Here is a 14,488-nt window from a genome sequence, read left to right on the forward strand (position 1 = left end):
TTAGTTGGTAGTTCTGAAGTCATCTAAACACATTTGGCCTTGCATTGGAAAACTGCATTTGCATAATAATAAAAGGCTCTACCTGTGTTATCTATTTTAAACTAATAAAACTTTTAGATTGTTAGTTATAGCAGTAAATGTGGTCCTATGAACCAGTCCTTAGATACTTAACTTTAGCAGGCACTGTAGAAATGGGGGGAAACCCAGTATTCTGGTCAGTTGCCTCTTGGAGTTTTGTTTCAGATAGTATTACTGTACAACTAGTTATGTTTAGGTTCTGATCACTTAAACTTTGAAAACTGATGAAATGCATTTCATAGTACTTCAGTGGCTTCACTGTGAAATTAAAATCCTTTAATTAAACAAAATAGAATTGGGCAAGTAACAAGTATTTGCTATTAACGTGGAGTCCACTAGTTTAGATGAAATAGCACACTGGTGCCAATTTTAAAAGCATTTAAAGTGGATGTGAATGCTGCCATAAATACCATGGAAACTTACAATAAATAGTCTACTGAGACCTGAGTATAAAAGTTGTGTTGGAAAAGTCTCTATGGCTTCTAAACTCAGCCCAGTGTATTTTAGGAACTTGACTTCTTGCTTATCCTTACAAAAGTAAAAAGATTATTTTTAGTTGGAGTTTTAAGACTTTGTTTTGAGGCATTGTACCTTGATAGCAAAAGTACCACTGATGAATGAGGATAGTATATTCATCCTAGACTGCATTTGGTAGAATTAATAATTTGTATTCATCTGTAATACTGATTCAGGTCTTCCTGTGCTCATGCTTATGTAGTCCAAACCACCAGAACATGCAGGAGAAGTACCAGTAGACTTGGGTACCCCGAAGGCATAAATTGTTGGACCTTTCTCAGGTTGTACGTGTGTACCATGTATGAAGGAAAGAGTAGCTCACAGCAACCCTGCAACGTCCTCCACTGTTAATACTGTTGTGAGTTTTGGGGGGTGGGGGACAGGTTGGTATCTAATGGAAGATCCCATTGTTGTCCTCTCTGTAGAAGCTCTGGAGCCAACTGACGCTTCACAGGTAAGATTCACCTTCTGTTGTGTGGGCAGGACAGTCCCTCCCCCTACCTGGCTGATCCCCTGGCAACGCCTCCCCAGGCGGGATTGGGCGATTGGCTGAGGTAGGCGGAGACCTCCAGGTATCCAGCCTGGGGAGGGTGAAGCCAGCCCATACTACCAGGAGCCGCACTGGGGTCCAGGGGGCTGCATGTGAGCACACAAAAGGTGCCCCCCATTTGATGTGGGGAGCAGTCGTTGTTGAATTAGCCATAGTGGCCATAAGTATGGGTCGTTAGTGTTTGCTCTGTGCCAGAAGGCAAATGGGTGGGCCCCCTTCCTCACCTTTCCTATACTAATGGTCCATACTATGGATACCACAGGCCCTGCTGTACCATATTCCAAGGAAACCCAACCCTAAGGAAGCACCTGGAATCCTTGGAATGTTGCACCACAGTGATTTGGGTGGCATGCAACAATGCTGAACGTCAGAGGTAGAGCTGCAGCTCATGTTCCATTGACTTACGTGCAGATTGATTGCACTTTTCAAATGTCCAAAAACTAATTAAAAATAAAATTTAAAACAAACCCCCATGAAGTAAGGGCCACATTAAAGCAGGGACTGTTTACTTTGATGCTAACTTTTGTTTTCCCTCCAGCCCTGAAGTCACAGACTCAGGTAAAGTACACACCAGGGCCAGGGATACCCTACAACGTTTTGTTGTAGGGCCTCACTTGTTTAATATATACTTGAAATCTGTTTTGGCTTAAACCTAAGGGATACAGTATATCAGTTACGTCATACATGGTGTTTATCAGCATTAGCCTAGTCCAGGCATAGGCAAACTCAGCCCTCCAGATGTTTTGGGACTACAACTCCCATGATCGCTAGCTAGCAGGACCAGTGGTCAGGGATGGTGGGAATTGTAGTCCCAAAACATCTGGCGGGCCAAATTTGCCTATACCTGTCCTAGTCCTTCTTTCCTGCAAACCAGTATGGATTCAAGTTGAATATTCCTGTCTTGGGTGGTTTGGCTGCAATCAATCTTATTAGTCTCCATTTTGCAGGCCCTCAGGCAGATGGCATCTTAGTCTCCCTGGTTCTTAGTACTGACTGTAGGTAACTATTAGCAGTGGGATAGATTGCATCTGATGGTACGACATAATAACGGACATTTTAATAGTGTTCAGAGGTACGTCGCAAGCTACTGGTTTCTCCTGTTAAACCTGCTTGTCCTGTAGCTATAATATCTTACAAGTGAGAAGGGCAAGCAAAATCTTCTTTAAATGTCCAAATAATAACAAAAAAATGTATGAGCTACATTTTGGAATGAAGTTATTCCTTGAAAATGATTTCCCTTCTCCTCCTCTCCAAATAAACTCAAAGTCATCCCCCCCCCCAAAAAAAAATAATTCTGATTACAACAGATTTGATTTAACATGTACTTTTAAAATAAACTGCAGTGGCATCATTTTTTGGTTAGCGCAACTTTAATCCTTATACCAAAAATGCATTTGCAAATTACATGGCACAATGTTGCCTCCTAGTTTCTGATCTTCAAATATTGTGTGTTAATCACAGATGCACTGAATTTAGAACATTTTTCGACTCGAAAGAGATGTTGTCGCACATTGCCTAATCTGTTCTTCCTGAGCCAGAGACGGGGATCCAAAGAAAATCTCTTAAACAAGGAGAGGCATGCCTATAAAACAGAACATGGGCAAGACAATAAAAGGTAAAGAGAACCTATTTATGTTGTATGAGCATTGTCTTATTAAAATGACTTGTAAAGTTCAAGATCTTTTTCAGCAAGCACTTTATCAGAAGATGTTATTGCTAAAATGATGTACCTGAATGCCTTAATAGGAAGATGTTTCGTTTAAGTGAGTTATTAAACTTTTGTTTTCGGGTGTTCTCTAGCAATTCCCATTAGGCAACATTTTAAAAGAAAAGTCTGAAAGGGACAGTTAATAAGGCTGAAGTAAACCACTGGAGTACTAAAAAGCAAACAAAAAAGATCCCTACTGCTGAGAAGCAAACTGTTTTCTAGCATGGCAAATAAAGAGCTGTCGCATCTTCCTGTGTGTCTTCTTGATCTTGGAATATTGAATGCCATCCACAATAGGTTCCTATGGTAACTAATAATGCAGCCATATGTTGTTGACCACCATACAAAAATAACTATGCTTGAATACCACGGCCACAATAAAAATTTAGCGGAGCCTTTCTTTTTGCGATGGGAAATCGGTTTGCACCTGTGGTTTCCCTTGAAAAGAGAACATGTTGCATTCGGTGTGGGAGGGGGGACCTTTGACCCTCCAGATGTTTACTGAACTACAACTCCCAGCATCTTTGAGTAGCCCTCTGCTTGTGGAATGCTCTCCCCAGGGAGGCTTACCTGGCGCATTGGCTACATAATTTTAAGCACGAGGCAAAAACATACCTCTTCTCCCATGTCTTTGGCTAATTAAGCATTCTATGGCCTTTTAAAATTTGTGGGGAGGGTTATTGTTTCGTTTGTTACTATGTTGTGCATTTTTGTGTTTTTATATTGTAAACCGCCCTGTTAGAATTCCTGCTCCATGATTGCAGTCATGGGATTTTCGTCTGTCACATGACGGTGTGTGTTTTGACTCCACAGAGTGGGAAGTGATGGAGACAGGATGTTTGTGTTAGTGTGTTCCATGAAGTGGGACTATTACCCTTTGTTCTTTTTCTCTTTGCTGTCTGATGCTAGAGAAAGAGGGAGCCATGTTGCAGTGCTCCGTGTGTGTTTATATGTAAAAGTAGATTAGCCAAAATGCCGAGTTGCTGATGTCTGTTACGCAAGCTGCGAAGACTCTGTGTATCCCTATGTGTGCCGATGTCTGTTGGCATCGGTCACTCTGATGTTTGGATTGAAGAAAGCTTTTGAAGCTCCCGAACGATCGACCAGGAGGAAGAGAACATGCCAGTTGGGCATGTGTCTCTGCCAGGGCCCTATTCGAGTGTAGGACAAGCTCCCGACAGGGAGGTGTAGAAATTTAAGAAATAACCACTGCTCTACAATTCTATGATACTGTGATTCTATGATCATAATCTCTGGCCAATGGCCATGCTTGCTTGGGCTGATGGGAGGTATAGTTCAGCAATATCTGGAGAGCCAAATCTTCCCTGTGTTGAACCATTGTTCAGTTATGAATTCTCAAGCTTTTGTGAAACACATACCCAATTCTTACCTGCTTATTACACGTGGCACAGATTTTTTTTCACATAGAGGGTGCTTTTTTTGGTCACCGCGTTTCCCCAGTGTGGGATGGGCCCCCATGTTATTATTTTGTCCAGGTGGTGAATCCATTCCCACTGCAAGGGGTCTAAGTGATGTGACTCCGATTTCCATCACTCCCAGCCAGCATGACCAGTGGTTAGGGAAGACTGGTCACATCCATACCATATATTCAAAACATATGGCTCCCCCCCCCGAATCCTAGGAACTGTAGTTTGTCAAGGGTGCTGGGAATTGTAGCTCTGTGAGGTAAACTGCAGTTCCATGGATGCTTAGGGGGAAGCAGTGTGCTTTAAATGTATGGCATGGGTGTGAGTGATGAGAGTGGCTGCTTACCCACTTCAGGGTGGGCCGCGGTTGTGACTCATTGTGCCAGCTCCACACACCCCCGAGCAAGGCCATCGTGGCAGCAGCCATTGACTTCTCCCCCAGGCCAGTTGTGGAGCATCATGAGTTCCCACCACACCCACTTTACATTTGCACCAATCTGTGGCAACCTGGGGGCGGGGCTTGGGAGCAGACCTGAGTGCGGCAGTCTTGACTCGGGTCCACTCTCACCCCATATAATGCAGCTGGCTCTGCCCTTGGCAGCACAGGGATGAGAGTCGTAGTCCAACAACATATGGAGCACCACGGGTTTCCTGTCTCTGGTTTAAAGCTATCTTTAAATCTGTGTCGCTGGAGGAAGTAGTGAGAACCCTGTGCCATGCCCAAGGAAAACATGGAAGTGCCAGGATACTCGGGAAATGATTTTTAAGCTTCTTGTGTTTGTGCTTCCCTTTTTACGCTTGCTGTGGCTGAGCAGAGCAGTTGAGGTCAACAGTCAGGCCAGCACTGAAGATGGAGTGAAGCACCTTCAGTCTCAGTCTTTGCCAAGGTATTCAGCTGTGACTCAGAGGGTAAGTTTACTGATTATTTGTGTTCGACTTTCCCTACTGTGGTCTAATGAGCTGCAAGAAGAAGGCCAACCATTTCTAAATACTTTTTCCTTTTATGGAATAGAACTCTTAGAACATCACTTCCTGGATATTGTATTCTCTAAAATTGCTCGGTGATACACAAACTTCCTTGTATCCCGTGATGAGGTCTGAGCCTTGGGGAGGATTAATCCTCTGCCTTTCTATTTTAAGCAAAGATATTATGAAACATGCAAGAACTAAACAAAACCTATTTATATTGTATTGCATAATATTAGAATAGCAGAATGTAGTGGCCTGGGGGTTTTCTTTTCTGATTAATGTACAACATACGCATGCTGAACTAATGTTCTACAGTTTATGAAATGCTTAATGTTAAAATCTGCTTCACGAAAGGGAGAATGTGTCACTCCTTGGATTGTATGCCCAGTTAACTCCCACTGGGTTTCCTTCTTCACTCTAGTGTCAATTACAACTGTGCACAGTACTAAATTGGGGTGGGGGGAGTGGGGTGGACCAGATTCTGTTTTCCTCAAAACCCCCTCTCCCAGGACAGTCATAAGATAAACATCTGATTAATTAGATTTGTCCTATGCATCCAAATTAGCCTAGAATAACAGTGTTAGAGGGTTTACAAAACAATTACTATTTGATGATGTTATGAGGCTGGAAATTGCTTGTTCAGTGTGATTTTGTAAGGTCTTTAGAAGCAGGAAGGGAATTCCTTCAGATGTGACCCAAGAAATAGAAGAAAGGGGAAATCACAAAGGAAGAGTATACACGAGTAGCCAACAGTTGCAGGGAGAAAGTCAGGTGGGCCAAAGCTCAGGATGAGCTCAGGACTTCAACAGAGGTTAAAAATAAATTTTAAAAAGGCTTCTTCAGCTATATTTGAAATAAAAGAAGGAGTAAGCAAGTAGCAGGTCCTCTGCGTAGACAAGATGGAGAAATGCTGTTGGGTGACAGAGAGATGGCAGAACTGCTCAACAGTGGTGGAGAAAGGTGGGGGCAGTCTGCCTTGGGTGTCATCCCTGGGGGGGAGGGTTGACATCGGTGCACCACCCCCTGGGACACGCGCCGTTTGCAGCACCCCCTGGACTAGCTCTGCCTCTGCTGCTCAAACACCTAATTTTTTCTGTCTTCACCCAAGAGGAAAGCAGTGCCCAAACTGGGGATAACAGAATAAATGAGGCAAGGAGGGACTGCAGCCCAGAATAGGAGAAGAGGTAGTACAGGAACCCCTAGCAACTTTAAATGAATTCAAATCTCCAGGGCCTGATGAGCTGCATCCAATGGTACTAAAGGAACAGCAGATGTAATCTCAGAGCATCTGTCTATTATCTTTGAGAATTCTTGGAGAACAGGTGAGGTTCCTGCAGACTGGGCACATGTTGTCCCCATCTTCAAAAAGAGGAAAAAGAAGACCTAGGTAACTACCGAATAGTCACCTTGATGCAATACCAGGAAAGGTCCTAGAACAGATAATTAAACATTTGGCTTGTGAGCACTTAGAGAAGGATTACTAAACTGATTATTAAAACTCTTGTTTATTTAAAAAAAAAAGTTGTGCCAGACAAATCTCATTTTTTGATAGAGTTACAAGCTTGGTGGTTTAGGGAATGTTGTGGACATAGTGTATCTTGATCTCAGTAAGGCTTTTGACAAAGTCCCCAATTATATTCTTACAGAGAGACTGGTAAAATGTGTGCTGGATGAGGTAACTGTTGAGTGGATTTGTAGCTGGTTGACTGAGTGCTCACTAATAGTTCCTTGTTGTCTTGAAAAAAGTGATATGTAAGGTGCCGCAGGATTCTGTCCTGGGCCTGTTGTTGTTCAACGTCTTTATAAAAGACTTGGATGTAGGAATTTTCAGTTAACACCAAACTGGGACAGGTAGCTAAAGACAAAATTCAGGTTCAATATGACCTTAACAGATTGGAGAACTGGGTCAAAATGAATGTCAAATTTTCAGTTTACATTTCAGTTTATATTGTATAGGGTTATTGGCTCCCCAGTTTGTGTTTTGTTTTATGTCTTCCTAAATAGAATGAATTATTTTTAAAAAATGTTTAGGGAAAAGAGGGAGCAGATGGGAAAACAGGTTCTGCAAAGGGAGGAAAGACTCCAGTTTAATTTTCATGCTGAAGACCTCAGATGTGGTAATCACTATAATGCTGTTTTGTTTGAACACCATTTCTCCTAACATTATAGTACTCGTGCCATCTGTACAGTGTACAGTTAATAATATTTGGGGTGGGGGAAGTTTTCAGGAAATGATTGGGAAAGGGGAAAAAATTGATTCCTAGGAGACCTATATAGTTATAAAGTTTTATTCCTGGGAAACTCTTATCATCATTGACAGGGACATACTTCCATAAAAAGCTTGCCCTTTAAGTAGAAGAATCTTATTATAAAAACACACTTCATGTAGAACAAATTGAAAAGTTAAAAGGGCACACTGAAATGAATTTAGAATTACAAAAGATGAAGAATAAAGTTGAACTGAGGGCAAGTTTCTCAAACTTCTAATCCATTCATTGGCTTTTGTAAGTCTTGCACAAATAGGCAAATTCTAAGCAGAACTTCCAATAAAGCTTTGGAATTAGATGCTTGCCGGAAAAACCAGTATACTCTCAGAAATGCGGTTTGTGAGAAATGAACAGTTTTTTCTGTAAAACTAGTTCTGTGAGCTTGCCCAGAACTGATTGGCTAGCACCTAGGACATCACATTTCAGTACATGTAGAAGTTGCATGTGTTTTATCTCTTTTGATTTTAATCATCTTTTAAATTCTTTTAAATACTTGGTTTAGCTGTTTTTCATCAATAATGTCTATTTCCCAATCTGGTGCTCCTGGTTTTGGACTACAACTACAGTTGTACCTCGCAAGACGAAAAACGCGCAAGATGAAAGAGTTTTCCGTTTTTTGAGTCGTTCCGCAAGACGAATTTCCCTTTGGGCTTGCTTTGCAAGACAAAACGTCTTGCGAGTTCTTGCGAGTTTGTTTCCTTTTTCTTAAAGCCGCTAAGCCGTTAATAGCCACTAAGCCGCTAAAAGCCGCTAAGCCGCTAATAGCCGCTAAGCCGCTAATAGCCGTGCTTCGCAAGACGAAAAAACCGCAAGACGAAGAGACTCGCGGAATGGATTAATTTCGTCTTGCGAGGCACCACTGTACCGCTACCCCTGACCATTGCCCATGCTGGGTGGTTAGTGATAATGAGAGGTTGTAGTCCAAAACTCCTAGAGTACATCAAACTGGAGAAGGCCAAGCTAAATATTAGGAAAACATTCCTAATGTTAAGATCTCTTCCGCAGTGGAACAGACTGCCTAGGAAGGTGGGTGGGCTCTCCTTTACTGCTTCAGGCATTTAAGCACCTGGACATCCATCTGTGTCAGGGATGCTGTAGTTTCATCAGGCGCTGCAGATCCTGCATTAAGCACAGTGTTGGACCAGGCTGCCTAAAAGGCGCCTTTCATGATTCTGTGATTCCATTTCTAAAACCTACTTCTAAAGCATAATGGAGAAGAATAAACATTTGCGTGGAATATTGACTCTAAATATTTCCTAGAACAAGGAATGCAGAGTGTGTATTGGAAGTAATAGGGCTTAAAACAGGCATAGGAAAACTCAGCCCTCCAGATGTTTTTGAGACTACAGTTCCCATCATCCCTGACCACTGGTCCTGTTTCCTAGGAATGATGGGAGTTGTAGTCTCAAAACATCTGGAGGGCTGTTTGCCTATGCCTGGCTAAAAAAAACTGTCAATGTTTGGTTTTTCTATTTAGAATAGCACATAGACATAGCTATAGTGCCCAGAATTACTGCTTTTTAAAAAGATTTGTTTGGGGAGGGATGCAACAGAACAAAGATGCACTTAGAACTTTTTAAAGCCATGTGGTTGTTTTCTAGGTACGACTTCTGGGTTGATTTCAGTGGGAAAAAGATGAAATCCCAGGCTCTGTGACACTGAGATGGTATCCCAGGCTCTCTGTCAGGAAGTTCTTAATTCTACCATAGAAACCACAAAACACTGCATGTTTCTCAAAAATTAGTTTCATTTTGGTTTCTAGAGAGGGGAACAGAGATAGAAAGGATCAAGACAAACAAACAAACCAATCACCCATGATGGATCCACAAACTACCAGTACTACTGAACAGAGCTCATGGCTTTCAGCATTTTGTTTTGCTTGTTTAAAGTGTTTATATTCCGCTTTCCAGTGCACCAAAAACCAAAGTGGTTTATAACAAAATTAAATGCTTTAAAGAGTAATACAATACTGAAATAGATTATTCCAACAGAAGAGCATTTTAAAAGCCAGAGACTCCCATCAATCTAATAAACCAAGGAGAAGGATTTTAAGGAAGTTCTCACCTGGACTTGAAAACGTATGTGGCAGCACCAAGCAAACTTCTCCAGGGACCACAACATTAAAAGACCCTCTTCTGGTGTGTTCTGCCCCCACCTCAAACAGCACAGAGACCCAGGAAAGGGCAGTTAACAAGAATCCTAATATCTAGGTTTGGATGGGAAAAAGTCGCCCTTGTGGTATCCTGGTCCTGAGATGTTTAGGGTCTTTTTAGGTAGTTGATCATATGGGAAGAGGTACTTCTAGGACAGGGGTCTGCAACCTTTAAGACAAAAAGAGCCACTTGGACCTGCTTCCGAAGAAAAAAAAACTGGGAGCCGCAAAACCGGGAAGGTGACGTCGGGACAGTGCGTGACTAATGCACGCACCGCCCCCATGCGACGTCACAGCCAGTACAGCGCCCACCACAGTGGGGAGTGTCGGGGCGCACAATGCGCCTCCTCCCCTCGCTAGTATCCGCCCCGGAGCCACGGCAAAGGTGTAAAAGAGCCACATGCGGCTCCGGAGCTGCGGGTTGCAGACCCCTGTTCTAGGACATTATTCACCAGGGTGGCTCGTCATTGACTGTAGTATTTGCAATCAGTCCTTCATTTGCATCAGAAAAAGGGCATATTGTCTTTCCAAAGTAAGTCACTGTCTGAAGCAGGTCCTAGGAGCTTTCTCTGTAATCGTGTACACAAAGCTGAGCTATGAAAACCAGGGGACAAAGGCCCCATATTCACTTTAGATTGGAGCTTAATTTTATTTTTTAAAAAATATTTGAATGCATTAAACAAACTTTATTAACATGAAATATATACAATAGTGAAAAAGGAAAAAAATATTGTTATAATGGAATAAATTAATCTCACATTTCAAATGCCAACATTTTCATTGTATTTTCCATTCACAGCTTTTTTCCCCTAAACTAAATATATATTTTAATAACATGTAGTAGTTCATGCCATTTGACCAAACTGCGGGAGGCAGTGGAAGACAGGAGTGCCTGGTGTGCTCTGGTCCATGGGATCACAAAGAGTCGGACACGACTAAACGACTAAACAACTAAACAACAACAAAGTTCATGCCAGCACCTGAAATATCAAATTCTCTTTTTACCAAAGCTGTTAACTGACTCCATTTGTTTAATTCTTCCTGATAATTAATTCCATTTTTAACATTGTTGAAAATATTAATCAAGCTCAATTGCTCTCATATTTTTATGATGGTATCCTGCTTTCTTTGCTTTGACATAGAGCAGCTTTGCAGTGGTCAAAACCTGTAAAATCTGGATCTTATATGAAATTAGAGGCTGACTTTTTACAGAATTTAATTAGAGGATTAGTTGTTCTAACAGTAACTCAGCTTGCCAACTTTCCCTTATAATTTCAACCACGCAGTTCCAAAACTGCTTTGCATTAGTGCACCCCCATAACAAAACATATATATCCCTTTATGGCTTTACAAAACCAACACTTTCCATCTCCAACCTTACTTGTGATCTTTGACTTCCTGTTTTCACTGTTTGGCCATATAAGCAATTGGCTTTTCTCTATGTTTATTTTGAAACCTGCACTCTCCCTGTACTGCTGTAAAACTCTGTGTTATTCTTCAGCTGCTTCTCCAGATAAATCACAATATTGTCTGCAAATAAACCAATATTCCTTTTGGATTCTAATTCTTTTAAATGCCAGATTAAAAGACTGGAGCATAATTTAAAGCAAAGTTGGGGAGCCTGTGGCCTTGCAGATGCTGTTGGACCCCAACTCCTACCTGCCTTGCCAATGGCTGGGGATAATGTTGTACTCCAGCAACATTTGGAGGACCACAGTTTCTCGAACTCTGAATTAATGGGTATGAACTTGGAGCAACAGTCCAAATCCAACTGGTAGAAGTTGAAGGGAGTGGACATAGATCATGTAATGTGTACTACCTACCAAGGCAGAGGGCTTGGCCAGATTGCTATGCCTGCACAATGGCCTTCTATGGTTGGTGATGGTATTAGTGATTGGCACAAAAGTCAACCAATCAATGCTATGCAAATTTTGGTTTCTGTTCCAGACAGTAGGCACCACTTCTTTCCAAGCCAGTCAAAAAGATTGAAAGTGTGTCAGAAAAATGACAAGTCCACAATAATCTCATCACTGAAATGCATGTGTGAAAAACATTTTTGTGCACTGAGCAATATCCATGTCAAATGTATGTTATTTACAAAAAAGTCATTTTTAGTACTATGATTTCAACACAATCATTCCTTGACTTTGCCTAGAGTTTTATGAAGGACTGACAAGGAGGTCTATCTTAATTGGAAATGAGAGTACTTTAAAGCTTGCCAACGAAGCCTTCCATGCAATAATACAAGGAATGCTGAAAAGGTTTATCTTAATTTCCTTACTATGTTACATTAGACCTTTCAAAACCCCAAGTTAATAAAACACAAGGAGAAGCATAAGTTGTTACTTTAAACTTTATTGCTGCTTGTTGTTATAAAGTGATCTCAGCCTGGACTTTAAATGGGTTTAATTTGTATTTTTGGCATCTGCTATAGCCTTGGGATCACAAGGCCCCACAGTGCTTATCTTCAGAGGTTAACTCGAAACAGACATTCCCATCAGTGCATAGCCTCTTTAGTCAACACTGCAATCCAGCGTGTCTTTCACCTCTCATTATGCCAACCCTACCTGAAGATGAGGGACAGCCAACAGAGACACAGAACCCCATTTTGCCTTCTCCAATCAAAGTAAGCAACATTTATAAATATGCTATCCTCAGTGACTTCTGACTGCTTTACATTAGCTATCAATTATTATTTTGTTACTATAATTTGTGCCTTGAGTTTGATGAAAATATGCTTTGGCATGTAATTTAGTCTTGTTTCCCCCCCCCCTCTGTGACATCACAATATTCTATGCTTTCTCATCACTACTTGATTTTTTTAATAGCAAGTAGGGGAAAAGAATGGAATGTTGTCAGAACCCAAGGTAAGTTCTACTAGATGGTACAGAAGGAAGAACGAGACATTGGCAGCAGTTCTTGCGATATTTATGACAAGATTATGACCACATCCCACACTGTTTAGCATATTTATCCTAACATTGCAATGTAATTTAACACTGATGAAAAATGGGAATTGATGTAGTGTCATATGGTGTTACATCACCACTCATTGATCCTTATTCTGGTTCTTAAGACTATTGTTCTTGTCTGAATATTCCTATTTGTGGGGCTGGACCATGATTATGTATTTCACTTTTTCTAGTTTGTGCTCAGGGCTGCTGCCAGCTTCCTAGCAGAATGGGCTGTTATGACGTTATAGTTTAGGATGCTCTGCAATTTGTTCTGCATGACTTTTTAGCCAATGTTGGCTCTAAAACTAATCCTATTATAAAATACATTGGAATAGCTTTGACTGCTGTATCCCCCCCCCCATATTTATCCATATTATATGGCCAGCCCTGGAAGTAGTCCCTGAACAATTAGTGCTGCTTGAGACAATGTATGAATGGCATCCTAGCTGGGGTGAAACAGAAATGGTAGTAGCTGCTACCAAAGTTGGACTGAGCAATGTTTGCTTTTTTTTTAAGAAAAAGATTTAGCCCTATTTGGCATTAGCAGTAAGATAACCCATGCTTTCTGGTAATATTAACAGCATGTGACACTCCACATTACACACACAGAGACAACTATGTCAACACAGTTGATGATTTCACAGAGAACTTCCTGACCTTCTAATCTCCCCTCAAAAATATTTTTGATGTTTTGCACATCATTTGGATGACATGCATAAAATGTGTAAAAGAGGGACCTTATGCTAATATGCAGTACTGAATCAACAAGCGTAATGATTTTCAAGCCTGCTTCTTTAGGATTTATGTTATCAACTGCCCTTTTTTAAAAAAAAAACACAAAACAGATCATCATGTTCTCTTGAGATGTGTTGAAAACTTTAAAGCCAATGTATATCTGGCACGTTCAGTTTTACTTTTATCATTGTCTTTTAAACCTAGGACACAGTATTCTACTCTTTGGATAAAAACATCCGCTGCTTTTCCTTTCAACATCCTAGGAAAATGTTGTCAGCAGTGAACTGTGCAGTTATTTGTCATGCATTCTGACACCATTACACATTTGTGCTGAGGGCTAGTTTCCTGATTTAAGATAAACAGCCCACGTGTGTGAGTTCTAGTGATCAGTCTAATGGAAGGCGTACAGTATAGGTCAAAGAGATCTTGATTTTGCTCCATCTTGCATGCAGTTGTGTGCCTTCACTTTAAAGTCAGGTACAGAACAACGGTAATTATTCACTATAAGAAACTAATGCTGTGAGAGCCTGGACACTAGTCTCTTTTTCAGCTGTTGGCTGCTGCTTATTTGAAAGTTCGTTTAGTTAGCAACATCTAAGGGTTTCCTGTTTCCCACAGCATTATGTATTACTACCTAGAAAAAGCCATTATATGTCCTAGGTAGTATTATAAAAAGGTAAACATTCAGATTGACCCTGCCAGTCCCCCCATTCCACAGGAGCAGGCAGAGGATGCCATGGCTGTTTGTGACTCTAGAAGGTGAAGAACAAATGTGAGCTAGAATGGTTGGCCACACCTTGATATTGGGGAGAAATCACTGGATGTACATGGAAAAAGCTCTCATGAAACATGTGCATGCCATAATACCTCAACAAGAACAAAATTAAATAAAGATTTTTCAAACAACACACACCCACACCCCTTGCACAGGAGGCAAAGCAAAGAAAGCCATGTTTTTTTTAACAAAGAGTGGAATTAACTAATTGCTGTGTAGAATGTAGGACTTGCTTCCAGGTGGCCAAATACACTGAGCTGTTCATGAGAAATTTAAAGAAAATTTTTGTTACCTGGGAAGGCGTTTTATACACACACACACACGTCTATTATTACTTCATATTAGTAGTAGTATTAT

At 41.1% G+C, this 14,488-nt stretch overlaps 1 protein-coding gene across 2 annotated transcripts in view; it reads left to right on the top strand.

The window, feature by feature from the left end:
- Positions 1-14,488, top strand: part of IRAG1 (inositol 1,4,5-triphosphate receptor associated 1) — a 95,084-nt gene that overhangs the window by 44,387 nt on the left and 36,209 nt on the right. For both annotated transcript variants that reach the window (XM_082192835.1, XM_082192836.1), the window contains exons 15-17: positions 2,606-2,759; positions 5,095-5,188; positions 12,102-12,293. In XM_082192835.1, coding sequence (XP_082048961.1) covers positions 2,606-2,759; positions 5,095-5,188; positions 12,102-12,293 — 440 coding nt within the window. The remainder of the gene's footprint in view (positions 1-2,605; positions 2,760-5,094; positions 5,189-12,101; positions 12,294-14,488) is intronic.

The sequence above is a fragment of the Podarcis vaucheri genome (genome assembly GCF_965113315.1).
Source record: "Podarcis vaucheri genome assembly, chromosome: 1".
Classification (NCBI taxonomy): Eukaryota; Metazoa; Chordata; class Lepidosauria; order Squamata; family Lacertidae; genus Podarcis; species Podarcis vaucheri.